General features: G+C 41.8%; 2 protein-coding genes across 4 annotated transcripts; both read right to left on the reverse strand.

Moving 5' to 3' along the window:
- Positions 1-1,057: 1,057 nt before the first annotated feature.
- Positions 1,058-5,254, reverse strand: c4h6orf120 (chromosome 4 C6orf120 homolog). 2 transcript variants are annotated; one of them, XM_076727788.1, is made up of 2 exons: positions 5,173-5,254; positions 1,058-3,565 (listed from the first exon to the last, which is right to left on the reverse strand). In XM_076727788.1, exon 2 carries the CDS (start codon positions 3,515-3,517, stop codon positions 2,957-2,959), a length of 561 nt encoding a protein of 186 aa, XP_076583903.1. In that variant the 5' UTR covers positions 3,518-3,565; positions 5,173-5,254; the 3' UTR covers positions 1,058-2,956. The 2 variants fall into 2 exon arrangements, with proteins under 2 accessions (XP_076583903.1, XP_076583904.1); XM_076727789.1 differs by lacking the exon at positions 5,173-5,254 and adding an exon at positions 4,844-4,962.
- A 1,009-nt stretch (positions 5,255-6,263) lies between these two features.
- npepps (aminopeptidase puromycin sensitive) lies at positions 6,264-26,593 on the reverse strand. Of its 2 annotated transcripts, none has more exons than XM_076727786.1 (23): positions 26,229-26,593; positions 23,743-23,827; positions 23,462-23,539; positions 23,193-23,314; positions 20,704-20,811; positions 18,489-18,689; positions 18,098-18,194; positions 17,972-18,005; positions 17,188-17,302; positions 16,462-16,626; positions 16,106-16,210; positions 15,953-16,013; positions 15,740-15,849; positions 15,356-15,419; positions 15,095-15,234; positions 13,834-13,968; positions 11,848-12,067; positions 11,486-11,628; positions 10,413-10,469; positions 10,083-10,190; positions 9,477-9,632; positions 9,201-9,248; positions 6,264-8,415 (listed from the first exon to the last, which is right to left on the reverse strand). In XM_076727786.1, the coding sequence occupies exons 1-23, from the start codon at positions 26,529-26,531 to the stop codon at positions 8,269-8,271; spliced, it is 2,802 nt and encodes a 933-aa protein (XP_076583901.1). In that variant the 5' UTR covers positions 26,532-26,593; the 3' UTR covers positions 6,264-8,268. The 2 variants fall into 2 exon arrangements, with proteins under 2 accessions (XP_076583901.1, XP_076583900.1); XM_076727785.1 differs by having other exon boundaries at positions 15,095-15,228; positions 15,350-15,419; positions 26,229-26,576.
- Between the last annotated feature and the right edge of the window lie 763 nt (positions 26,594-27,356).

Below are 27,356 nucleotides of genomic sequence, written 5' to 3' on the forward strand. Positions count from 1 at the left end.
TCAGTTTCATTTACAAATCTTCAAAATGTGGTTTGTTGCTGCGAAAAACTGGTCATTAGAAACCAGATCAATGGTTAAAAAAACACAAGAAGTAGTTGGCTGACAATAAAAATAATCCAAATAAACTCTAAATAATCATTATTGATCTAAAGTACAAAACATTTGCTTGTTTCAGCTTTTCAAACTGGATTTGCTGTGATTTTGTTTACTGGACATGAAAACTTTTTTTTAAAGCTGGTCGGATGTGTATTAGTGATTTACCAGCTCAGGAAAAAACAGTCAATAATTAATGTATTAGAAGAATAATAGTTACAAGAACCTATCAGACCTTAAACCGGCTTTAGGAAAGCCTTCAAAGCATGATTAAAGGCTTTATCTTGATGCCACCAAAACCACAAACAGTCCCCTGCTGTCAGTAATTCAGCTGGAGAAATTTGGGCTTTTTTGCATCTTGCTCACATAAACGTCTATGTCTTGGCTCCACATTCATATTTGCAGCCTAATGATGTACTGCATAATCTCATCATTAAACAGAAGGCTGCTGACTGAAAAATGTAACCATTTACTGAAATTTCTCGGTTGCTTTTGTCTGTAAACTAACATGTCACATAGAAAACGTACAGCATATATCAACTGTTTGAGCTCTGCTGCAGAAGCTGCCATTCTGTCACAGTGCAGAGAAAACAGACGTTGGGCTGAGCTGAACAGTCTGAAGCATCACAGTGACTATGAGTTACACATTTCATCATTATAATGTCAGAACACTATCTTCTTAACATGGCTGAGAGTTAGGCTAAGACTTATTTCTCATTATGAAGCAGTTCACCATGATAAACATCAGCTAAACAACATGGCAGGTGTTTCTCCACACCTGACATGATCCTCTACTTTGATATGGGGTCTCTTTCCTGTCATGTTGCTCAGCCCAACAGCTTCTCCTCAGACTGAAACCTTCCACCCTCTGGTAACAAGATCTTTCATCTAAGCTCCAGGTTCCACTTTATCAAAGTGTAATTGTAATCAAATCTGAAAAGATCATGACAAAAGCCTTCAACAATCTGCAAAACAGCTGCTTTATTTAGAAACCTGATTGAATCGTCTCTGGAAACAGGAAAACTGCTCAGCTGTTCACCCTGCAGAAGACTGATCTGAAGGCACTGTTGAACATTTCTGCTCAGTGGCTGCAACTTTACTCATAACTGAACTCCCAACGCAGGAGGTGATGTGTAAATCAGGAGCTTGTCCAACAGGCAAAAACAAAGTGAGTGATCAAACCAAGTGAAATGTTGCTACTAATGTTGACAGGTACGGCAGCAATATCTTCATAAACCAGTTGTTCTCATGTGGAGTCTAAATCAAGGAAATAACTTCAGAATGGAAACAGGCTCATGATGGCACATTCAGCAGCATCTTCACTGACCTCTTACTGAGCTAAATGATCTACTTTGGTGAAAATCAAGGGCTCATGTAGCATCACACATCACCATCAGCCTTTTGTTGTTACAGCTGTTTCAGGCCTTCCTTTCCAGCAATAAACCTGTCCTGAAGGAACCTCGTGTACATCTCAAAATGGCTTACATTACTGCTGTTTGCAAGGGACTCGTATCACCTGGGGACCTCTGGTAATCTGTAATAACTGTGGAGGTTGTCTATGATCTTAATCCCGTGACAAAATTCCACCACAAAGTACTTACCATATTTGGCCAAACAGAGAGGTCATGTGATAATATTAGTCCTGTGACATTTGATGGCAGCTCATAACGTGTTGAAAAGCAGTCAAAAGCTGTGCTGTGAGATCAGCTAGACTGATTTTTCCAATGAGCATTGACAGAAGGTTCAGAGCAACAAACAGCTGTGTATTTATGCTCATAACACATGCAGAAAGTAGGCAAAACAACTCTAAATTATATGATTAATGCCACTGCTGGAGAACAGAGTTACACAGAGCCTTGGCATCAATCAATGAGGTCCCCTGGTAATACTAGTCCCATGTGAATATGGTTAATGACTATTGCTAAGTTTTTATGATTTTTAAACCCCACACGTCCTGTGTGGCGTTGATATGCAGAGTTAAGACAAGCAGTTTCATTCATTCACGGGCCGAGATGAGAGTCAGCCACAACAGTCTCTGTTTGATGCTTCCTTTGATTTGAAGATCCATGATCAAGTTAAAGGATAGGTTTAAGTCCATCTTAATAACTACTCACATGCGTCATGTACACTGGAAGAGTTACCTGGTTGTAGTAATAGTTCCTCCTGTCAGTCAAAATGTTTTATGGTTCATATGTGAGGCTTCAGCAGTCTCACTTCGACAAATCAAGCCCTGCTAGGTTTCCACCTGGAGAGGTGTTCTCGGAACGAACCTACATGTGACTCACAGGGTGCATCTCAGCCATGAGTGTTGCATTAAGATAAAGCTGATAATTACCAAACCGATCCTTTAAGACTCCAGACATATTACCCTCTTGCCCCTTTGGCTGAACTGCAGATCAGTATAGAATATCAGAAAGGCTCAGTGTTTGGCCATGACTGAGCATGTGCCTGTACTTCACTTAATATGCTTTGTTCTCTTTCTGTGAGAGGACACCAAAGCAAAACCTGCTAAATCAGACAGGCTACTGTTCCTTTGCTTATCACCAAACATACAGACTTTGTCCAACATTTTCTTGCTTCAGCAGTGAATTCAGCACAGTGATCCATGAGCAAATTTTAACTTGCAACTAAAACTATTTAAAACTGATTTGGTTTGGACTGTTTTTTTTTTTTACTCAAGTATGTATGTTTGATCACAAGGAAAGAAACTGTTAAAATCCAGAATTCTCACTGGAATTTAGTGTGACATTTTTTCATCCTTACAGAATGAAAGAAAATAATCTTCTTTATTGTATCAAGGCTGCCTGAGCCAAAAAAGCCAAATTTCTTCCTTCTGTCACAGCAGCAAGGCAGGAAACCATTTTCAAAACAAAATCTCAAGTACAATCTTCAAAAGTCCGATTAGAATTGTCCAAAAGATCGACTCCTCTTCCTGAAAGTCCTCCTCCTCAGTTGCCTGAGGGGATTTCTTTTGCTTTTGTCCGCCTTCTGAAGTGTATGAGCCCTTCTCAAACGGGTCCTGGGGAACCGTCTGATCATAAAACACCCGCATTTCAAACTCGCTCTCCTTGTGAGATGGATGGCCATAAATGCCAATGCCCACGGGCCTTGCAAAGTCCCCTGGCACCACCACCACATCCTGGCCACAGGTGGCCGACTGCAGCTTGTAGGTGTCAAAGCTCGGCCGCAGGGTTTTATCAGACACATAGAGGTCTGCGTCTCCCTTGAGGCTTTGCATGTGCAGGATAATTCTTCCATCGTGGTTGAGGCGCAGGTAGCTGTAGTTTCCGGCCCCGATGTGGCCCTGAACCACATGAAGCAGCACCCACTCTTCGGGGACGTTGTCGTCCTCTGAGAGGTTCAGGAAGCCCCTGACCTGGGACAACAAGAGGGTGACGACCAGAGCGCTGCAGCTCAGCATCATGATGAAGGCATCTGTCAGTTAGTCCCCGCCTGGATGACACCAGACAGCCTGACAAGAGGACGAGAAACATTATAAAGCACCCAAACAAAGAAAATAACGCTGCAGTATATTCAGTATGAGAACATTAATCTAGTGCTACTAACATTAACTAATGGTTATTTTTATAATTAATGAAATGTTGATACCTTTTTTGATTCATTAAATAGAAAGCACAGTAAATGGCATTCCCAATCTCCTCGAGGCCAAAACAGTGTCTCTAAATTGCTTATTTTGTCAAACCAATGGGCTAAAACCCAAAGACATTCAGTTTCCAAGCATATAAAACAGAAAAGTAAAAAACCTTAGTCAATATTCTCTTCGTAGACTGTTCAGTTAATTGTCAGAATTGCAATCAACACTGGGTCGAAACATTTTTGGGGTTTGATCCTGTTCGTTGTTTATGATTATTTGGGTCCTGGACAACATTTCTCCTCCTGGGGTCCATTCCTGGGATCTTGTTTGGTGGGTTTTCACAGCCACCAAACAGGTTGAAAACTAGTATACAAACGTACAAACTCAACACAGCATTTGCATGCGGACAAACTACAGAGTTACAAGTTCATGGTATACAGTGTACAGTCAGACTAAATGCTTTAATAATAATAATGAAACCAATTATTAGCAGCCTTACTTGTGAAAGTAAATGACATATTTAAAAGAAATAGACGCAAATTACAAAACAAAGTAACCAAACATCCTCATCAACCCATCAGCAGTATTTTACAAGACAACCAGGTTTACGGAATAGAAAGAGCACCTTTAGGTTTCCTGCTGCGTAAAACACACTACCCTGCACAAACCTGCGCTGCTAGTCTGCACCTCCTCAGTCCACTGAAAGCTGAGCGAACTGAGTGGAAAAAACCCTTTTGAGCTAAAAATAAATCGGTCTCATCTCAACTGGTGAGTCTGACCTTTGATATGACGGAAAACATGTTATAACGGCTGTTAACGTTTTTCATTAACGGAGCGCCTGATATTTGCTTAAATGTTCAGCTTCGTGGCTTTCAAACCAGATACGAGTGAGAAACGGACTATTAAAACAGTCCTGGCTCGTATTAGCAATGTCTAAACCTACAAATCTCGATAACTTCACGCTGCATTTGAGTTTGACGCTAACGCACCACCTACCAGCACTTCCAACGTGTAACGTTACAACCCAACGGTCAAAATAAAAGGCAGACGATAGCTATGTGCTCCTATAAATACATATTTGGCAACCTGTTCGGTCACACTAGTGGAAATAAGACTAGGGTTAGCATGAGCTGACAAGAAGCTAACGCTACTTACTTAACTGCTAACAAGGTTAGCTTCTCAGCACATACAGTTCAGTTGACGTTGGGTCACGCTCTGCTTGGAGGAAATTAGACCGTCGTTAGCCTAGGCTGACTGCACGCGACCTACTTATTTAACTAACTTGGGTTAGCTTCCTAACACACAGTTGAGTTAGGTAATAGGCAGCTAACGTTGCTGCTAGCTTGTTCAGTCTGCCCTAAATTTGATCAAGTTTCAAAAAAGAGAGGCGGCGAAATAATCTGAAACTTGTTTAATAGTCAATTCATTACTTAATTATAATCTATTAAAAAAAACGTTTAACACCCGACTCCGTTTTTACTTACACAGCTGTCATTTCCTAACCAGCATTTTCGCCTGAGCACAGCAACCTGCTGGACACAAAGTTCACTTCTTCACTTCCTTTTCTATTGACTCACCAACTACGAACCGCTCACTGACGCCACCTACTGCCGATGCATGCTAACTACCCTCTTCCAGATCCAATTACACCTCATGCTTTTGACATTTATGACAATCTACAAACAGACTTAATAGCCAACAGAAATAGTAAAGACAGGATAAGCAAATATTATGCAAACATTGAAGTCTTAAAATTGCACAGTACTGGGTATATCTGGAGGATATAGCTATATGTAATCTAATGGGAAATAGAACTAGCAACTCTAGAGTCACTCCACAGTTCCAGAAACTAACCAGGGTCCCCACACTGGAATACAACCCTGCTGCAGGTTTACTTTGAGTAATTTAATTTGATTAAAGACACATTTGTTGAAGAATATGCACCATGTAAGTAGAACATCAACTGAAAACAGTATTAAAAGGTAGCTTAAGTACACTTTTTGGCAATCACAGACCATGTCATTGCAACTTCCCTGCTTCAGGTTTGGACAAGAACATCTGTTTATCTGGTCAACCTGATTTTTGTCAATTTACTGACAACTGTCTACTGCCTCTTATGACAGGCAAAGGCAAAACTGGCCAAAATATATAACAAATAGATTGTTCCTCAGTCCTGAAGATTAAGTAAAAAATGTAGTAGCTGCAGAGCAATGTTACTCCTTATTTCTGTACTAACAACCCCCAAAATTCGTTTTAAAAGAATAGCTGCAACTACAGGGCCATTGCCATTTTGGTTTTTAATTGCACTTTAATGGTGCATATTATCTAAAACATTTGCAATTTATTTGATTACCACATTAACTCCTATACAGACGACCTGAAGCCTTTGGGATGCTTGAGACCCTCTTTGGTAACTGAATTTCATTCTGAGGACCCAGAACACCAAACAACTCCCATTTGTGCTCTTCACTGCAGTCGAGCAGAGAGAAACCAGATGAGCAGAAAGATTTGGAAACACTAGTTTTAGACAAGAGTATTGACAGACCTGAGAAATGTCTTATCGTGACAGATACTGTATCATCAAGTGTTACTTTATTAGACTGCATATGTACGTTTGCCTTGGCATCGCTGAAGTCAAAGCTATCCTTCCTGACAGAACCACAAAGACATCCCACACGTTGAACTAAATTCAGATTCATTAGAAAAAGACAAGAAAACATTGAATGTCTCTGCACAACACAAAGTCAAAGCCAAATGCTGCCCGGAAGTTTTCTACAGACACTATGAAACCAAAACGTGAAGACATTTGAATTTTCTCTCTGCGATCATCTACGTCGATCTGTAACCAATTTTATTCTCTTTAGGTGCGATTCAGCTGTTATATACACACATTATTCATCAGTTTCAGTGCTGCTTTAACCATTTGTAATCCAATATGATCATCTCCTCTCCTGTTCACGTGTGAGATCATACAAAATAAATTACAAACCTGTTTCATGCACACTCACACCTCACTCAGTAAAATCAACTTGTACTAATTTCACATCATTTGTTTTTATAATCCTTTTTCACTTTAATGAACACCAACTGTAGTTTTTAAACAAAAAAACAAACAAAAACAAACTGGAAAAAAAACAACAACAAATGTTCCAGGAGGGGGGTAGAGTCTTGACAACAGGTCGGATGACTTGATCGGTATGTTTTCAAAAACCACATCAAATTGTAAATTCTATATAGATATACTCGTTCAACAAGTCTGCATAATCTGTCACATTAGATACATTTGACGTTATGTGGAAGTCACCTATTATCACCACTTCAGTGTTAAATATTTACTGCAAACCAGTCGACCAATTTAAGGCTTCCAAGTTTGACAGCGGAGTCAAGTCGATCTGTCACGTCCACAAAGTCCAGACCAGGTCTCGCCAGACTCTCAACCCTATCAAGAGGCGTTTCCTGATGTTACTTCAGAATGAAAAGGCCCCGAAAAGTAGTGTTGTGATCTTTTTTTTCTCCAAATCTCCTCAGAATATAAGATTATCTCAACATTTAAATAAATCACTGCATCTGGTGTCTTATAAAACACGCCAATATCTTCATTTCTTTGAGGGGGGGCAGATAAAGAAACAGGGGAGTTTAAATATGCTTGTTGATTCAAACTATACAAACTCTGACCTGACAGAGCTCGAGGGGATTTGTGGGAGGTGGGATGGAAACAGGTAACCATGAACTTTTCCATTTAATTCTTTTAAAAGGAACATCGTCCGCAAAAAATGCTTGCATTATACAGTTTACAATGTAGTACCATGCTAGCGCTGCTTGCCTCGTCCTAACCGTTTATTAGCAATGGAGAATCAGTGCTGTTGGAAACTACAACACACACTACTGTTTTATCCCCATTCTGCCCAGGTGCCTTCTGCTTTCACCCAATCACAACGCCCGAAAGAGGGGGATGAGGGAGAAGGTGTGAACACTAACTGAGAGTGGAAAAAATTAATCAAAACAGCAAATAATTTGTTTGTACAGAAAACAAACAGAAGTAAACAAAGCAGCAAATGCAGAAAAATCACACTTCATGCATTCAAAATGAGTGGCAGCGGGAAAAAAACGGGGGAGGAGGGGGGAAGGGGGGGATTCACAGTTTTCTCAGCGACGATGCAGAGATGGATGAGGGTGTGCATACAGGGCAGGTGCAGAGTGTGTCAGCAGGGTTAGCGATCATTTGGAGGGACACGATGTTCGTGCGACTTCGCTGAGCACCGACTTTAGAACATTGGTTGTTGGCTGGCGGATGTGTCGTCTGCTCGTGGGCAGAATGGGGGTAAAACTACATTCCTGGTCTGACTAAAATGGATTTGCTTTGTTAACGTAGAAAGAGTCTGTGTTTCCAACACTTTGTTAAATTCTTGGCGTTGCCTTCTTGTTTCATACAGTTTCTTTAGAGAAATGAAGCCTGCTGTAAGTACGCTCTGGTCTCCCGCTCTGGTCTGTATTGAGGGGGGGCCGAGGCAGCTATGATGCTGGGAGGTCCGCGCTGGAGGGAGGGGGAGGGGGCTGGAGGAGGCGGAGTGGGCGGAGGCTCAGACGGGGGGTGCTTTGCGCTGCAGTAAATACTGGTGGATGTCGTCTGCGTCACGCTTCAGCCAGGCGGCGTTGAGGAGGATGTTCTCACAGCACTGCTGCACCGTACGCTCAGCCGCCGGCGCCGGGTGACTCTCAAAGAAACTCTGCGGGGACAGAAACACCCAGACAGACCAGTTTAAGAGAGGGTGTCGATCTCTCTCTCAGGTGTTCATTAAAAGTCCTATAACATCCCTTAAATATTTGTACAGCAATCTGAAAAGCAACAGAATAAGGTTAGGAAAGACAGAGAAGTGATATTCGTATGTGTTGCTGTTGGTAATATTAAATCATACTCAGAGGACAAATACCAGATTTCAGACAAATAGATGATCGGAGTATGACTGATGCTTTGAGTGATGATGATTGAGACATTATATCAGACAAACCCTCCACATCCATGGTTGGATTCCACCCGAAGCGCTTCACTGAGTGTCATAACAGCGACTTTAAGCAGTGGTGGACAAAGTAATCATGAAGCAACATTTAACTCTTAGAATGGTAACTTCTCTCGACTGTCAACAAACAAATGAAAAGGCAAGCAACCAAATAATAATAATAATAACAATAATAATGTTAAACTTGTATCTGGTTAAAATCTATCTGGTATTTGGTTTAAATGACAGTTCATTGTGAGGCCATTCTGCCCCCTAGTGGTGAAAGTAGTTGGAAAGAGTTTTGCTAAAATGTACTCATGATTTCCAACATAATTAATCTGATTAAACTTTGAACAGTTTCCATTGAAATCTGTTTCAAAGAAAATAAGGCCGAATGATTTACATTTGTCAATTGGCAAAGTATTCAATTAACTTTTCTTTTTCGCTAAAACAAAACAATTTCCTTTAAAAACAAGAAAGTGCAGAATAAGAGAAGAGTTCTATAAAGCTCTCACCTTCACTTCAGCAGCCATTTTGTCAATAGCAAATCCATCAACTGTGAGCTGCAAAGACATGAATAAGAAAGAACACGTGAACAAAAGCAAACACAACACACTGAAGTTTATGTTCAAGTCCGACTGCCTCATGAAAATGAACACATCACAACTTAAAAGATGATTATTCACCGCGCAGAATAAATGTGTTGGAGGCAGCAGTGGAAAATAAACTGACGTCACCACATGGCATAATGACCTTCTGTGTGAGGCAGAAGCAGCAGGAGTGTTTTTTACCTTGATAAGCCGTGATATGAGGAAGCCGCCCTGGTAACGGTTGTAAAGCTCCTCCCAGTTGTCCTTGACAAACTTCCAGGCAGCTTTCCGGCCTTGTTTACTGCTTCCTGCCACGCCGCCGATTACTGACACCGTGTCCTGGGGACGAACCTCTTCCTGTCAGGGAGAAGACCCAGAGGGAGGTTAGCTGTGGTGAGGTTTGTTCAGATCCAGCAGGTGCAGATCAGCATCTCCCGGGCTGCTGGGAAATGCCTCCTGTCAACCAACGTGGGCACTGAACCAAAGAGCAAAAGGCTTGAAACTCTGCTTATCTACTGCTGAATGAGTCAGAGACATTTCACTCACTGTACTTTTCCTACTTGAAGTGCCTCACTTGTTTCTTCCAGTGAATTATACAACACACATCTACTACAATCATTCAGCACAAAAGCAGGGAAAATAAACTGAAGCTGGGTCCAAATAAATAAACTAGCAGCAGAAACAGGGTCTGACTGTCCTCCAAGACATGCAATATCGAACTGTACAGCGAATGACAACTTCTTCATTTCCTGTCACCTGGATCAAAACCAACATTTGGCAACATGCAGTAAATGTGGTCATGTGTACCGAGAGGGCGAAGTTAAGGACTTTCTGGATGAGGTCGGGGGCAGAGATGGCGCCCAGCACTCGCTCAATACGGTTCTTCTCCTCCTGCATGTCTGCTTGTTTGTGGAGCTAAAGGGCCAAGAGACATAAGAGAAAGAAAAAAGAGGAGAGAGGACGAAGTTGAGAATCACAGGGAGAATGAGTGAAAGAAGAGCAGAATAATGGGAAAGAATGAATAATACACCGTGAAAATGATCACTTCTTTTAGGATGATGATGGTAAAGGTTATTCACTCAGATTAATGTAATCTGTTAGTGGAACTGTCCCTGACAGTGCTAGCTGCAGTCTTACCTTCAGCATCGTGTCCAATGTGGCACTGTCTCCATGCTTCAGCACTGTTAAATACACCTGAAAATAACACAAACACAGAGAAAATGATCCTCCAGCATGATCCTTCATCTTCTTTGTACTGTAAGATGTCATGGTTTTTGGGCCATCCCTGTATTTTCTGATCAATATCACCCAATGATGTGGCTCCTTCTCAAAGGAAATGTAATAATTCAAATACAAGAAGTAGAAATGAGATGCTGCTGGCGGAGAAATTTGGACATAACCAGTAAAAAACAGCACAGCTGCATGTGACGTGCGTCATGGTACACTGCTGTTGTCCTGGTATAGAATAATCTTTTTTAACGGTCACATTGTCACAGGTGGGCTGAAACTATCAGCCAGCTCACTACATGTTCACCACTACAGCTGATAACTTGGATCATGTCGCATATCAGCCTACTCCACACGCACATGTGGGTTTTTAAAGACGTATATTTCTCTAGGCATTTTTAGGTGATTTTTGAAAAGCTCTCAGTGTGAAGATCTTCAGAAACTCGTTTGCAAAGCAGACAGAGAGAACAGAGCACTGATCTCTCCTTTGTTTACATCAAGAGATGTTGTGCAGTGGCCGCCGTAGATAAAACAGTGGCAGTGCTACAAGTACTTTTTATGTGTTTACTCATAAATGTTCAGTTACTCTTTCACTTGTATTGAGGAACAAAGGTGTCAAAATGCGCTCCAGAGGTCACTGCTGTGTAATCCAACACTGTGGCGACATAAACACTGGCACCTGGTTTTAAACAAGACCTGATCAGGCAGGTAGCCTCCCAGTAAAAGCTTTTTGCTGGCTTCTGATTGGCCAATATGACTTTATGATTCATTCGTTGCCTGTCGGTTTGGCATGCTGTTCAGGACCGAACAGCAAATTCACAATCAGAAAAAAACGAGACAGTTTCAGTTTACAAATCTGATGTTGAAGAGAATACAATCATCTTGTTTTTATGACAAACCAGAAAACAAAACGTGAGTATGAAGGCTGTTTGAGAACGTGCCTCAGAAAAACGGCTGTACAAAACACTTGTGATCATGCTTACCGGGCTCCTGAGGTCTGCAGGCAGGACCTGCTTGCCATCCACGTGGTCCCTGAATCTCCGTCGGGCCTCCTCCAGTGTGGGTTTGTGTCCCGCCTTCCCCAGTTTCCCCAGAACCAGACCTCTCAACAGAGCGTCCAGGTGACCTGCAGGACAACAGCATCACGCTCAAGTTATCGTCTTTCTCTCAACAAAGCACCGTGATCTTCAAGAGGACATTCAGGTCTGTTTGGAGTCTGACCAGCTGATCAGTGTCAGATATCCAATTCTGTGCTGGTGAAATTTACACACGTGCCACATGTGAGAGGTTCTATAAGGACAGTCACTGGTGGAGCGCAGTTCGTTCCTGTGCAGCTCCTCCTCACCTTCCCCTGGTTTGCTGTCCCAACCGAGCTCCAGGCCGATGGGGGTGAAGAGGTCCCGGATGAACTCCTGGATCTCCTCGTGGAAGTCAGTGTGGGACAGCAGCGAGGACAACACTCCCAGGTTGCAGCTGAGGTCGCTCCACACTGTGTAGTTGGGCTCGTTGACGAACGCCTCCATCAGCTTCAGCACCTCCACTGTGCTGATCATCCCTGCACGAGACTGAAGCCAAAAAACAAAGTTCAGAAATGCATTTCCCTGATTCTGATTCTGCAAACTGAACTGAAGAGCAGTTTTTAGGGTGAACTGTACCGAGTTGGCTCTCATGTCACATTTGAAGTCTCAAAAGGCCGAGGAAAAGCTACTCAACAAACTCAGGTATTGGCCGAAACCTGCTGTTAGCAATTCAGTCATAGACAAAATATGCATTGTCCTGATGGGAATAACATGATTTGCTCAAAAATACAAAAAAGGTCTACTTATCATATGAATCAGCAGTTAGATTTTGTGACTTCTTGTTTTGGATTTTAATATGGCAGTAACCTTCCTGTGACCTGACTGTGTGTCACTGAAATGTCTCACACTGAAGTCATGTCCTGACTGTGTTGGTCCTAGTCTCGTGGTCAGAGCTACAGGATGTTTTCTGTGACGATGAGGCTAAAACTGACGCAACGTGAGACTGAACAAAACGTTTTTGCCAACTGACAGCCGAGTATTAACACATTCACAAAAACCCATTTTCACTTTAATACTGACTGCTTCTCTTCATGCACCAGTAAACATCCATTTGTGGACGGAAGATAAGAGGAACTATTTTCAGTTTAATGTAGCGACAACCAATCAGTCCTGCTGTTCTGTTTAAAAATATCAGAACATCTGAAATTCAATAAAGAAAGATTTATGATGAAGATGTTATCTGGCCTGAACAGTGCTGCTGTTTCCAGATCAACATCTGATTAAACTGTCTTTGTAGAGAATTCCCATTTCATCTTAAACAGAGTTTGCATAAGAAGAAACAGCAGAGCAGGAAGGTGTTACATGAAATCCTAAAACTTCTTCACCGAACTGACTCACTGCAGTGACTAAAGGAGGAGGAACCCAGAGGATGACTGAAGAGTCATTCACTATTTCATCTGTTACAGTCTCACATTCATCATCAGCCTTTAGTTGCCAAAAACGAACCAGAAGGAAAAATGACCTACTTTCAGGTCTGTTGTATGACATTACTTTCCAAGAGATTTCCATAGAAAGACATGAAGGCCACTGTGCGCTGTGTCATGCTGTGTGACCCGACTGAAAACGGTATTATGAGAAAAACGTTCACAGCATGAAACACCAGTATGGAACATGACAGGTCATTTCTGTTGAAAGCTCATTCTTCTGAAAGACCAGTCATATGCTACATCGTAAAAACTTACAGTCGGAGTATTTAAAAAGACAGCAGCTAAAGAGAGCAAGAAAGAAATAACAAGCGATTCTTAGTGTTGTAAAGCAATTTGCTATCATTTAACTTTCTGACTTGACAAAGTTTCCAGAGTTTCCAACAGTTTCTCCCAGAGTGTACATACACAACGCATGTATATCAAACAAATATCTGGGTTCTTTCCTGCTTTTATTACAATGGTAGACTTGCCCCCAAAACATTTCCAAGAGTCTGAGAAGTCTGGTAAAAGGTAAAACCATTAATATTAGGACCACTGTCTATCAACAGCATCAGCAACTTAAGTTGAATTTTCACTTGTTTGACTTTCTTTCCTTTTTCCTCTTCCTGCTCTGCACCACCCTACATTTGTTTGGACTTTACGGGAGTGGATTTGATTTAATCCTCACAAGCAATAAGCCTTTTGAGGTGTCCGAATGCTTGTAGGTGATTACATTTAACAACAAAGAAAAAAAAGAGAGGAAAGGTTTATTATTGTTTTATTACCCAGCAGTAGGGCTGTGTGTGTGTGTGTGTGTGCGTGTGTGCGTGTGTGTTGGAGTTTCACCAGGGAAAAGAGGTCGTTCTGCAGGCCGAGTCGGTCCACAGGCTGCAGGCTGAGGTCTCGGACGCCCGGCAGCAGACTCTCCAGCATGGACGAGCTGTACTGGATGCGATAGAAGCCCACAGTGCCGGGGTTGATCTGTAAACAGCAGGGACACAACTGGGTCAGACTGCAGGGAAAATGTAGTTTTACCATTTTTACCTCTCAGACTGAGTGCTTTTATCCAGCATGGCTTAGAGTGAGTGAAACAGCATCATCCTAATGCTAATGCTTGAGGGTTTAGTCAACAATGCGCTTGTTGTAGTGGCAAAATTTCCCCAGACACTGGTAAGTCTGATTTTAAACTGAACAAACATTAATAGAGAGAGAAATTGAGTCTTTTAAGTTTCTTTTATTTTCTTTGCAGATCTGTAGCTCTAAACTGTGGATGGGAGCCTCGTAAGTCTGGCTCATAATTTAGTTGCTGACAGAAACGTCAAACAAGTCGATCAACAGGAGTGGAGACGTGGGGATTCAAGGCATTATTTATAGATGAGCATCAGTTTTATGAACCCAACCCATTTCCAGTCCTTTGTTTACACCGTTTATTTCCATCTTCACTCAGACAGCAACATCATCAACAGCTGCACTAATTTGCAAGAGACACCCAAGAGAGATCCAACAAGTCCATTCACATTCTTGTCACATTTAGACAGAGAACAAATTTACACTCTCAAATCAGCAGAACAATAGAAATAATTACCTAACTGACTGAAGTGCCCCTCTGTTAGCCAAGTAGGTGAACATCTGTAGCATTTTCACAAATACGGCCACATGTAACAGACTTATAAAGCCATACAGCCACATAGAGCCGATCACATGAATTTTCCACGTAGAAACACACTGAAAGGCGACTGAACGCTGTAGAAACACACCCTCTGTGGAAACTATTCACCCGTATCTAACCTTCATTTTCAATAAACCAGTGAAGGATTGAAGCTCACTTGTATCATCTACAGTTAGAGATACACCAATCTGAACCACCAGACCTTATTAAGCAGAATGGGAGTAGCAGAAGCGACTAATCCATATTAAACACTTTCTTCAAAAACATCACTCGGTATTCCCGCTATCTGGCACATTCATTCCATCCCAGCAGGGCAGGAACTCACTGTTTACTTCACTTTTTAGTGACACAAAAATCCTGTTGGTGACTACTGGACCGAAAAACCACAACCGATCATCCCCCGGATAATGTACAGGTCAACAGAAACCCCGACCTCACCTTGACCCACTGGTCAGGGTTAACGCCACTCAGAGTGATGGTCGTCTCCGGTCTGTCCAGCAGAACCTTGAGCTTGGTGCATTTGGGGTCCTCGCTGGTACAAATACTTATGGGGACCATCCAGCTGGGACAGTCTTCACCTGTCAAACAGACAAGTCAAGGAGCCAATGAAAAGCTACCAGAGCATTAACCCTGTGTCTGGTACAAATGATCTGAGTCGCACAAAACATTTGAAAACACTACATGTACATGAACACTCACCATTGTGTGGTCCACTGGCACAGAACTTCTTCTGAGATATCTTGAGGATGCGGTCATCACCTTGCTATAAATGACATCATGGTCAGTGTGTGTATGAGAATCAACAGAACAAGGTACAACATTAGGAGAAGCCACGACACAAATACTTTTTCCACTGCTGGAGTATTTCAGTATTTCAGAGTAGTTCACCGTTTAGTCTCTTCAGACAATAAAAGTTGATGTGTAATATATTTTGTCTGATGATTTCTGAGATCAACCTCTGAACAGACTGTGTAGTAGTCTGTTAAACTCCCCGACCACAAGTAACACAGTCTGCAAACTAAATGTCAAACATTGATTGAAAGCACTCAGTCTTGTGGCTGATTAATCTCTGGTAAAGCTCACCTGTTCCTGGTCCACCACTATTATGGGAAAGCCCATCTGCTTGGTCCACGAGCCCATCACTGCAGCGATGGGTTTTCCACTGGCCTGTTCCAGACAGTCCCATAGATCCTCTGTGGAAGACAGCCGGGCGACAGACGATTAGGAATCCATGAAATCGATTAACACAGCTGTTTCATCTCAAGGAAAATTTTCTATGTCTTTATATGTCTTTACCTGTCGAAGCATTTTTATGTTGGAACTTCAAGAGGTAGGCGTTCATTCCTTTCCTAAAGTCCTACAAAGACAGAGAAAGAGGTAAAATATAGTACAAAATAGAAAAAAGGAAACAATACTACTATGCAGGCAACTAAGTGTTTGACAACTCACCTCGTCTCCTATGTAGTTGTGCAACATGCGGATCACAGATGCTCCTTTGCTGTAGGAGATGGCGTCAAAGATTTCATCTACCTCTGATGGATGGCCCACATTCACCTGGAGCACAGAATAAAGAATAAAGAGATTACTTCCAAAGCATTGCACAATGAGTGCGGTGTCCATTTTGCAGACATCATTAGATTATAAACTCCCTGCTTTGTGAACAACAGCTATAAAGATGAGACGATGCATCCCGCTAAAATCATCATGATCGTAGTCACTAGCTGCTACAATAAAAAGATTCTTCTTAACAGACCACATGAGCCGACAGCTTTCAGGTTCATAAGGTGGATCCGTCCAGAGCTCACCTCTATGGGGTGGCTGCTGTCCAGCGCGTCCAGGTCCAGAGCACGGGTGTAGTCTGCTGAGACAAACTGGGTCCAAATGTCGTACTCTGGGAAACAGTGGTCCACACACAGATACTCAATCCAGGATGCAAATCCTTCATTAAGCCACAGATGGGTCCACCATTCCTGTAAAAAAAGACACATATATACACACACAAAGCTGACACTGTGCCCTCCAAGTCCTTCAACATTATTCCCTTCCAAAATATGATCTCCCTCAAGACGATACTGACACTGACTGAGTGATTGTGAGAACACAATTTACCAAATTGCAGAGCTTTCTGAGGGATAACAGGTCACTTAAATTGTTAACAAGGTTAAAAAACATTTCCGTTCTACAACTGATAAAGGAAACGCCTTTCGGATTGACGATGTGACACCAAACAGGTGTTCCTGATGCAAAGGTAAGCAGACACTCCACTGTTTTTGTTGCCATTTGTTGGCGGCATTGTCTCTTTTTTGGTTAGTAGTAGGTTCTTACTGTCCTACACCCAGAGTTGCAGACTGACTGGTTCCTCCATTCACTGGTTTATCAGTTTTTCTCTTCCTTATTTCATGCCTCTCTTAAGCACACTTTAGAAGCAGTCTTTCAGTTATTACTATATCTACTTTTTGTATCATTGCTGTCATAACTTTTGTTATTATTACATCAGTTACAAATAGCTGATGGAGGTTAGGGCTGGTTACCATAGTGACCAAGTTCCCGAACCACTGGTGGGCAAGTTCATGTCCAACCACCAGCGCCACCCACTGCCTGGAGGACGAACAGGAGTTCTTCGGGTCGATTAGCAGTGCTGTCTCCCTGGAAAACAACAGAAACTGGAAGTTAACACAAAGACAGATGAAGGTCGACACTTCCTCTCAACACCAGCAGGTTTTTCCTCCATCAACCGGCCAGAGGTCACAACAGCTGCTGGGCTGTTTATTAAGACAACCTGCTTGCAGGTGGCTATAGATGGTAGATGAATGGAGCCTGCTGCCGTATGCTAATCACATGCCATCTGAACAGCTAACAGGTGGCGGCACATCCAGCTAACCACAAAGCAATTAAAAAGCCATCAGGGCTGTCGACCAAAACTGCAACAAGACCTTTTCAGAAAGAAAGGGGAAACTTAAGGGCTGCAACTAAAAATGATTTCCCTCATCCATTAATTATTTGATGATTAATCATCTTAGCCTACAAAATCTCAGAGAGTGAAAATGCTAATCCAAATTTCCCAGAGCCCAAAGAAACATGTTCAAATTCATTGTTTCGTCAAATCCACAGCCCCAAAATTAAAAGGAATTACATTTATGATGATATGAAAAATATAAAAAGCAGTAAAATCTCATTTGAGCCTCAGAAGGTTTGCCTAAATGGCAGTGACAAGGTTGATGAATGAAATAAGTAGCATTATTTTTTTTCCACTTGTGTTTGTTTAAAAATATCATGATGCTGGTGTTGTTGTGATGGAGAGCAACCAAAGCTTACCTGTAGGTAACAAGGCCCCAGTTTTCCATGGCACCTGAATGGGAGGAAGCAGTACGTGTCGTCACTGTAACATTTTCAGTGGAAATGTCTGAAATCACTGAACGTAAAAACTAACAAGTTACTCACCAGCAGCAAAATCAGCGATCGCTATGAGATCAATTTTAGGCAAAGGATAAGGAACATTGAAGTAGTCTTTGTAGAAAGGTAAGGTCTTGGTCGCAACCTGCAAGAGAGAAAAAAATGTTAGAAAAAACATGCTCTTTTGTGTCCCATCTTATGTCAACACGTCAGGACAAAGTGACCAATAAATAAGACACAAAGGATCAGAGAGTCACAAGTATTCAGGATGGAACCAGCTATCATACAAACACTGGTCAACACGGCTGCTGTCTGCTCATTTGTCTTCCTCTGTGTGCAGTTTGTAAAATTCTTGAGAGAGCCTGGAGTGAGTCCACTGCTGTGAACAATGGGACAAACTGTGTCTTGAACTGTAAAAGCACTTGAACAGCATACTTACCTCCAGTGCAAATTTCCCTTGTTCTGCCTTTCCGACAGGTGTATAGACGCGTACCGTTACACCGTCTGATGATTGGCTCTCCACATAGTCATATTCACCAATGACAAAAGCTACAAGGTACGTGGACATGATGGGTGTGGTGGCAAACTTCACCTCCACAAGGTTTTCATCATCTGGATATGGCTTTCGATCAATGACATTCTGGAAAAGGGAGGGATACGGTTAAATGGCTCGCAGATTACTGACAACAAGTGAGCATTCAACAGTGCGGAGACATTTTGCAAAAACATGACTTTCTGTAGCAGATCACTGCTCCTACACAAAAGTCCAAACAGTCCCAATGGAAACTTTGGCCGAATGGTGGCACTAAAACAAAAATCAGTAAGTTACAATAATCAGGAATTAAGAATCTGAAATCATTAATTGAAAGGACATTATTCTTACTGTCAGCAAATCTCACAAAAAAGACCAAAACCAAAAATGTGTTTCTGTCTCTCAAAACTGTCTGACTGCTAGACCATGTCTGTGGCTCTCAGCTCTAAGTCCATTAGTTCCTCCTGAAACTACATATTTTAGCTTTCTTTTTGTAGATTTCAGCAGATCTTACTCAAAAAGGAGGAAACTTCTTGAGGACTATTTTCAGCGGTGGATTCATGCACATTCGGTGCTGTAGTGAGTGCTCGCGGCAGCAGGATGGTGTGTGTGGGATTGAGTTAAAATAAACTGCAGTGTGTGTGTTCATGGTAATGAAGGAACATGTAGAGCAACAGTGTGGCTCGATGTGTTTTCAAAAGTGTCTGGACAACAACGGAGCTCTATGGCACAAAGGAAGAAGATGTATCAGGCTTTGATACACAAACAATTCGTGTTAGTAGATATGTTCACTGTTGGTTCAGTTATTTCACAGGGCATGGTGACGAAAAGAAAAATCCAGATAATATCTCCAGACTCATCCTTTAGCACTGATGTATCAACACTTATGACGGTCTGGCTCATGGTTATCTTGAAGTAGCAGTAGATTATCTTTCACCACCTGCACCAGTGTGTAAACCCTCATGTTAACACAAAGTATCCACTGAGTAGCATCTGCACGCCTGCACAGCCAAGCTCAATGCAGTATTGTGTTGCACTGGACTTTAAAGGTCACAGTAGACTTGCTGAGAAAATAAATTTCAGCAGGTATGTAGACACCAAAGGTCAGAAACTGCACAAGCATCAGTCTGTGGAAACCTTAGTCCTGCTGGCCAAACTAATCAGTCTGTTCACTTCAACCCTGAGCATGACTGTCTGTAATAATCATCATTTGTCAACAATAATTAATTTTATTTCACATTATTATCTAGGATTATTTGTCTGTAACATTGTTTGGCAATTTGTCTTCCATGATCAAAGTTCATTTGTCCCGTCTTCTGGAAAAGTTTCTATTAGGATGCAACATCTGACACCACTGGACATAAAAACACACATTATTAAAGACTGACAGACTGCATTCATGTCATTCATATTTACTCAGTCAGCAGAAAGACCCAAATTTAGCTTTATCATCACCATCCAGATGAACTGTGTTAGCCTGGAGGGGTGTTGTTAGGAATAATCTAAACCAGATGATGTTTTCTGATGCAATTTAGCTGCAAACGCCTTCATCCAAAATGACTGAAGACACGGAGTGTGTAATAAACATAAAACATGCTTTTAGGAGAATTGTTCTTACAATGACGAACCTCATTTAAGCGTACAGTAGTTACACTTCACATGTAGTTAAACATAACATTAGCCAGAGGTAGAATATGTAGTGACTGTCTGCCCTCTATTATGTAAGCTATGAAAAGAGAGGGAATAGAGAAAGGAGGGGAAACACACACACACACACACACACACACACACACACACACACACACAGAGAGAGAGACACACAGACACACGTGCGCACACATGCAGACACACACACACACACACACACACACACAAGCTGACAGAGACACAGAGAGAGAGAGAGAGAGAGAGACACACACACACACACACACACACACACACACACACACACACACACACACACACCCACACCCACCCACACACACACACACACACACACACACACACACACAGACACAGACACAGACACAGACACAGACAAGAACCTTGGCAGCTGAAAGTGACTAAGGCAGTCTGGGGGTCTTGAGGTTCTCAGAGGGGGGAGTGAATGTATGACACGTACCATATTTGACAAGGCTACTCGGTCCTTGGGAACTATCAGAGCGATGTCAAAGGTGGCTTTGATAGCTGGCTCATCCCAACAGGGGAAAGCTCTGCGAGCGTCCGTTGCCTGGAGGTGGGACAGAGAGAGACAGAGGACACAAACTGAGACCCCGTGTGTTCGATCCAGATGATTCCAGACTGTGATTGGATTCAGGCAGAGCTGGACTGCATCTTGAGATGTGTCTTAAACGATTCTCCACCTGCTGTAATCACACTTCACTTGTCCGATCACATTTGGTTTTTTTTTCTGTGAGATGCACATTGGCACGCAGATATACAGATAGAGAAGACTGCAGGAGGAGGCTGTTTGCATACGGACTTTAACTACAAAGAAAACAAATGTGGACAAAAATGACATGACAATCTTATGAGAGAATAATGTACAGAGGGAAGTAACAGCCTCATATCTAGACTTTCAGGGAGAAATGATTTGAGTGGCAAGTGGCAACACAAAGAGATTTACGGAAACATGAAGTTGGGAATGTTTCTCGCTTTATTTTCCCTTTCAGAAGTCAAAGTGACACAGACTGTCAGTTTGCTGTGTGAGCAGCCCCCGAGTCCTTCCCTTTGTTGTAGAAGCAGGCAGCACCATAGTCAAGTACTCTTATCTGTGCCAGGTAAGCTGTTTTTAAAGCCAGTACACTGAAGGCATTACATTTGTAGTTTTTCTGTTAAATTGACTGTCTGGAGCCGCTGATTTTGTCTACTAACCTTGGAACATAGGCAGTAATACCTTTTCTCAGTTGGACATCTGAAACAGCAAACATTAAAAGCTCTGTCCCCACAGGTGTCCACAGACTGTTGTTGCTGGTGACCGGTCACTGGAAGTCATTACAGCTTCTACCCGTGTTGATTTCACTTTGTCCAAGCCACCACAGTCTGCACCTGTGCCTGGAACTGTTTTTTCAAAACCAAGCGTGCACCGAAACATGCGAGCTGACAAGTAATCAGAATTTGTGGTGAGGAAGTTAACCTGAATAAGATTACTTGTTACTCGAGGCAAAATCAAGCCAATTATACATTATTTTACTGCAAGTTATTTGTTTCTATCTTGTTTACTTCCTTGTTACTTGTGTCTTTCAAAAAACAAAACAGCACACCTGTCACCTTTACGTTGGTCAGGGCTCGCATGTCGTGATAGAAATGTACTGATTATCAGTGATTTTTCTGTGCTTTTCGCCGTTGAATTGTCTGAAAGGCCCGACCCCCACACCTTTCCAACGTTAGAATTCAGGGGCAGAGTTATCTCAGACAACTCTCGTAACTTCAGCAAAACAAACTTCATAGAGCGATTGACGGGTGAGTAATTATGAATGAGTCAAATTAGGCTGGGTTTGATCTTCTCTCTCAAGCTGCGTTTTTCATTCTTCACACAACTACCTCTGTCACTTCATCCACATTTGAACAACAGCTGTGTCGCTATGAGAGCACACTTTTCACTCTGCCTTCGAGTCAGGTCATTTGAAACAACTACAGACATTTTTGGCAAGACGTGACACTTCCGACTAACTATTTTATTTCAAGCATACCTCTGTCTACAGGCCTTTGTCAGCCTTACTGCACTGAACTGACCTGGACTACTTAACGGTAACACTGGATTTCAGAATTTTTGCATCAGTGAGATCCCATGGCTTTATTTGACAGGTATTTAAGTCTGCATAAAAACAGACATTTGGATGCCTTGTTTTATCTATAAACACTTTCTCAAAGGAATGAAAATGATAAACGGCACTTCGCAGTCAAAGTATTTTGAGGAGAAGTCGTCAGCTGGCGACTCTTTACCAGAAAAGTGTTTCAGTGGTTGGAAACGGATGCAGACTAGAACCAGGACATGAAACATTTGAACCACGTGGCAAGGAAATGATACCGACCAAAAAGTTCAGAAGTCATGTAACATTAAAGGTTATTTTTGAAGTTATTAACTTCAACTTGAAATGTAACACTCCAACAATATCCTGACTTTTAAGTATGTGAGGTAACCACTCAGTAATCACCCCATTTTAATATTCAGCAATGCATGAAATCTGAGTCAGGCCACTACCTGAGAAGTCAATCTATACTTTTTAAAGTTAGTAAGGAACTACATGAAAAGTCAGTCCAAATAGAGTCAATGTTTCACATTTGTGCCCATGCACTCTCTCATGCACTCAGGTCAGGTGTGTGCTTTGCAGGTGACAGAGGTTGAACCTCTGGTAAAAACCAGCCAGCAACACCAGACTGACCTGATTTTGGCTTGACTTTCCAGAAACACAAGTCAACACACAGTTGCATTTTCAAAACATGCAGAGAAATCGAATGATATTGCCTCATCTTTAGGACCATTCTAGATACCAACAAGAGTCACATGATCATCACACCCTCCTATGTCGCAACACAGGCAAGTAGTGGGTTAAGCAATACAAACTTTCCGAAAGAAAACATCCCATTCCCCTGAGGCCATTAACTTACCTCAAACTGTGTGACAGCAGCGTAGCGGATCTCTCCAGCAGAGGCTGTATATTTACTTCTATAGAATCCTTTCATTTTGTCGTTCAACTCCCCAACAAAGTCTATCTTCAATGTGCCGGAGCCTGGGGAGGTGTGCACAGAGAGAGTTGCACTGTTCATTTAGCCACGGCCAAAGAGGGAAATCTGTTATTCTTCAACTGCAATGATGATGGAAAAATATTTGAAAAACAGAGACAACAAACAGCTGGGCCAAGTGAATCCCTACTTACCTTTCTGTAGAGCGCTAGGAAATGACAGGGTGACTTTCTCATCCTCATTTTGATAGTTAAATCCTGTAGCATTAATTTCTAAAAAGAAAAAAGAGAGGCTTACTAGAGTATGAAATATTTCCTTTTCCTGTATTATGAATTATTAAAAAACAGGTGTAATCCAAAAATCATGATGAGGAGAGATCAAATACCATAACCACAAACTGCATTTGCCTGTACGACAATGTCATTCATAAAGAAAAAAGTTGGGGCGAAAAAAGCTGACAAAGTCTGACCCTCACCTTCTCCTCCCTGTGGCGCAAAGGACGCTGTGATGATGTCGATGTCAGCACAGTTCATCACAATCTGATTTGTGGCTTGTGTAACCTGTAAATATTGACATAAAACAGCATAACTTATTCTTATAATCTCTACTGTGCCATACTTTCAAACACCAATCTGTTTGGGAAAGATGAGGTTAAAATAAAGTCTAACTCTCCAATGAAAGCATTACCTGGACTTGATAATGAGTATGTAAACTAGAGCAAATGCAAGTTTGATGGTAAATTCAAACCACAGTCAGATAGCTGAGACAGGAATGAATCTACTCACTGTGTGCTAAACCTACAGAGGCAAAAGTGGTCACAGATAAATTTTGAAAAAAAGACAGAAAGTGATTCAAAGGGAAGACAGACTATGGGGCGTCTGACTAGGGATGTGACTGCCTAACTTACTGAGGGCGAAACACAGTGGCGCACTTGGATGCCATGCAGTTTTCAAAGAGGGCAGTAATAGTGACATTCACGGTTTGTGGCACTGCTGCTTAGACACTGCTGTTGTTTGAGACACTTGGAGGCTGACACAGCGGCAGAAAGGCAGCAATTATGAAGCATGCCAGGGAAATGGCAAAGTGCCACGTTGCTTGAGTTTCTTCCGGTCCATTGTATTTTACCCAGGCTTTGTACAGACCGCAGGTAAACAGGGTATTACTAACCAAACAGCTATAGAGAATTGTCACAGCATTAAAAGAACTTTCAGGAGGCCTTAAATACTAGTTGAAATGGGAATTTTCATTTATTGCCAGCCAACATTTAAATGATTAACACATAGCACTTTTGAATATATTCAAAACTGGTTTGAATGTTTTAGAAATACAGTTAGTCTAAATGTTATTCAATATGTGTTGCTTTAAAAGTTCCTTTCAGCATAATAACTTGTGATGTCCCATATACATTCCTTGTGTTAGGTGTCACCGCAGTACTGGTGCCAGTTTTGGTAGCGATACAGAAAAACAATACCCTCTCAATGCCTGTGTTTGCTGTGACACTTTAAAAGATAAAACAAACTTCTAAAAAAGTGTCCAGCGCCATCAATGGTTTAGTGTTGAAACAAATAATCGACAGAAAAATAATCAACATTTTTGATAAGGACTTGCATCAAGTAAATCTTTCAGAAAAAATATCTGCTTCTCCAAGGCGAGGATTTACTGCTTGTCCTTGTTTTCTATAATTTGCAATCTGCATTACCTTCGTTTTACTGCTATCTGCTTTGTATTTCTATCATTTTACTCATGTTCTTGCAGTTTGTGTTAATTTGTTATTCAGAATGTATTACTTTTAATAAAGTCAATAAATGGAAATAAATATAAGTGTTATATAAACATAGAAAAACTCATACTTGCACATTAATATATAATGACGCTGTCGGTCTTGACTACCCTGATAAAGTGTGATGAGGGAGTGTTTACAACCAGGCACAGGTGTTGAGGCGCTCAACCAACAGGTGTCTGTGGCCGCACAATAGAGCAATTTACACACTGCAAACACAAATGCTATCTGGTGAAATGAATGCGAAGCGAGCTGACATGTTTGTGTATGTGTTAGTTACAGTAGATACTATCTATACCCGCTTCACAACAAGCAAAAGGGAACCCGACTGATTCACAACTTAAAAGCTTACTAACGTTGAAAGTCAGTTTCCATTGCTCAAATTTACCCAAAAGCCTGTTCAAATAACAGTTTAACCTTAACTAGAGCTGCTCGGAAAACACGCTCCCATGCAAATTCTCTCAACACATGTTGTTTTACGGTCAGGGCAGTTTCAAATTGTTTATACATAACGTGTAACTTAGTTGAACTCAATGAGTGAGTGAGGCAGAGGGTGGGAGGGGGCGACATGATGTTGCCATGATTTAGCAAACACTAGTGAACGTTAGCTTGGCGCTACTTGGCTAGTTAACAACTTCCGTAATCAGTAACGTTAACTGATTAACTGATAGTGACTTATTGTAATGCATTGCTGTTAAACGATGGTAACGTTGCTGGCATAACAACAATCTGCTCCCGAAACACATTAAGCGCATTGCTGAGCGCTGTTAGCGGGCTAATGTCCACGGTATGAGACGGTTGGCTAAGCTAACATGAGAGTGCAAGACTCCTGCTGGTGAACTGGACAGTTGAACTAGCTAGCTTCAATTAGCTTGCAGCTAGTCACAGAAACATCCAGCCCTCTTTCCATTCATGTGTCTTCGGCCAGTGTGAGTCAGTCAGAAACGGTTAGCTAGCTAGCAACTGGCGGCTAACGTTAACATTAGCTAACACCTGCCAGTACCGTCCCGTCAGCTAGGTTACGACTGCTGGGCTAGTAGCTAACAATTTACGGTTACCAGTCGAACACAGCAAATTAGCTAGCTACTGGTAACGTTAGCTGGTCAGATTACATAACAAGATCCCCGCCATGCATAGACAAATCCATCCATGTATATAGCCAGACGCTCTGGTACACATACCTCCACCAGCGCCTCCAGCTTGCCTTCGAAAGTGAAGTCGATCAGGTCGGGCTTCAGACATAAGCCATAGTTGACGGGGTAAACGTCAGTTGGTAACCGTACGAAGGGCCTCCTTTCGGGCATGGTTCCTGTATTTTGGCCGGCTGCGCTAACGAAGACGGTGCTGTGTGTAATTCTAGTTATCGCTCTGAGTTTTATTAGAACAGAGCTGACCAAAACGGGCCTCGACAGTGAGGATGGACAGCAGGTAGTGAGTCTGTGTACGAATGACAACGGCACCCTGCGGCCCAGGAGCAGCAACATCAACTGAAACCCTCTCAGCACTGTCAGCTACAGTTCTCACCTCGTAGCCAGCCCAAACAACTAAAGTTAAGCAGCGTCGACCTACAGACGCTCCACGTCATCACGTTTAAGCGTACGTGCCAAACGTGTATGTACATGGCTCTGCCCTAAAACGATTTTAATTTCCTATTATAACAAAGTATTAACTAAAAAATACTATAATGTCTTAGTGCAACGTAACATCTGAACCTTAAACTCCAGAAACAGGAGAAATACTGAAAGAAGCTGAAGTGGTAGAATTGGTAGTGTCAGTTTAAGTGTCAGCACTGTATTAAGATGTGTGTCAATTGAAGCCCTGTTAAATTAAGTATGTATTATTACAGTTAAGATAATATAAGATGGGGGAGGATTCTTAAAATGAATTTCACATTTACCAGCTGCAGTAAAGTGATGAACACATTAATGCATCAATAAATCTAATACAATAATTTAATATACATAATTTTGAACATGGGCATTCTGCTTAATCAGTACTTTTGGTACTTTAAGCATATTTTGATATTAACACTTTTGGAATTTTACAAAATAAAAATCTGAATGCATGACTTTTACTTGTATCTTCTACAAACACCCGTTAAACGCTTTTACTTTGATGAACTTTACTTCCTCCACTGCCGCTTTTGACTAAAGCTTGGTTTAGGCTTCGGCGTCGCCCTTGGGTCAATCTCTACATTTTGGTCCACTAATGATGAGATGTAGGACTTGCAAAGCTGTCTCTCTTTTGTCCATCTATTATGTTTTTCGGAGTATTTTGAGTACTGGCCTCAACTGTGGAGTTACGTTGAC

The sequence above is a fragment of the Chaetodon auriga genome, chromosome 4, assembly GCF_051107435.1.
Source record: "Chaetodon auriga isolate fChaAug3 chromosome 4, fChaAug3.hap1, whole genome shotgun sequence".
In the NCBI taxonomy this organism is placed as follows: Eukaryota; Metazoa; Chordata; class Actinopteri; order Chaetodontiformes; family Chaetodontidae; genus Chaetodon; species Chaetodon auriga.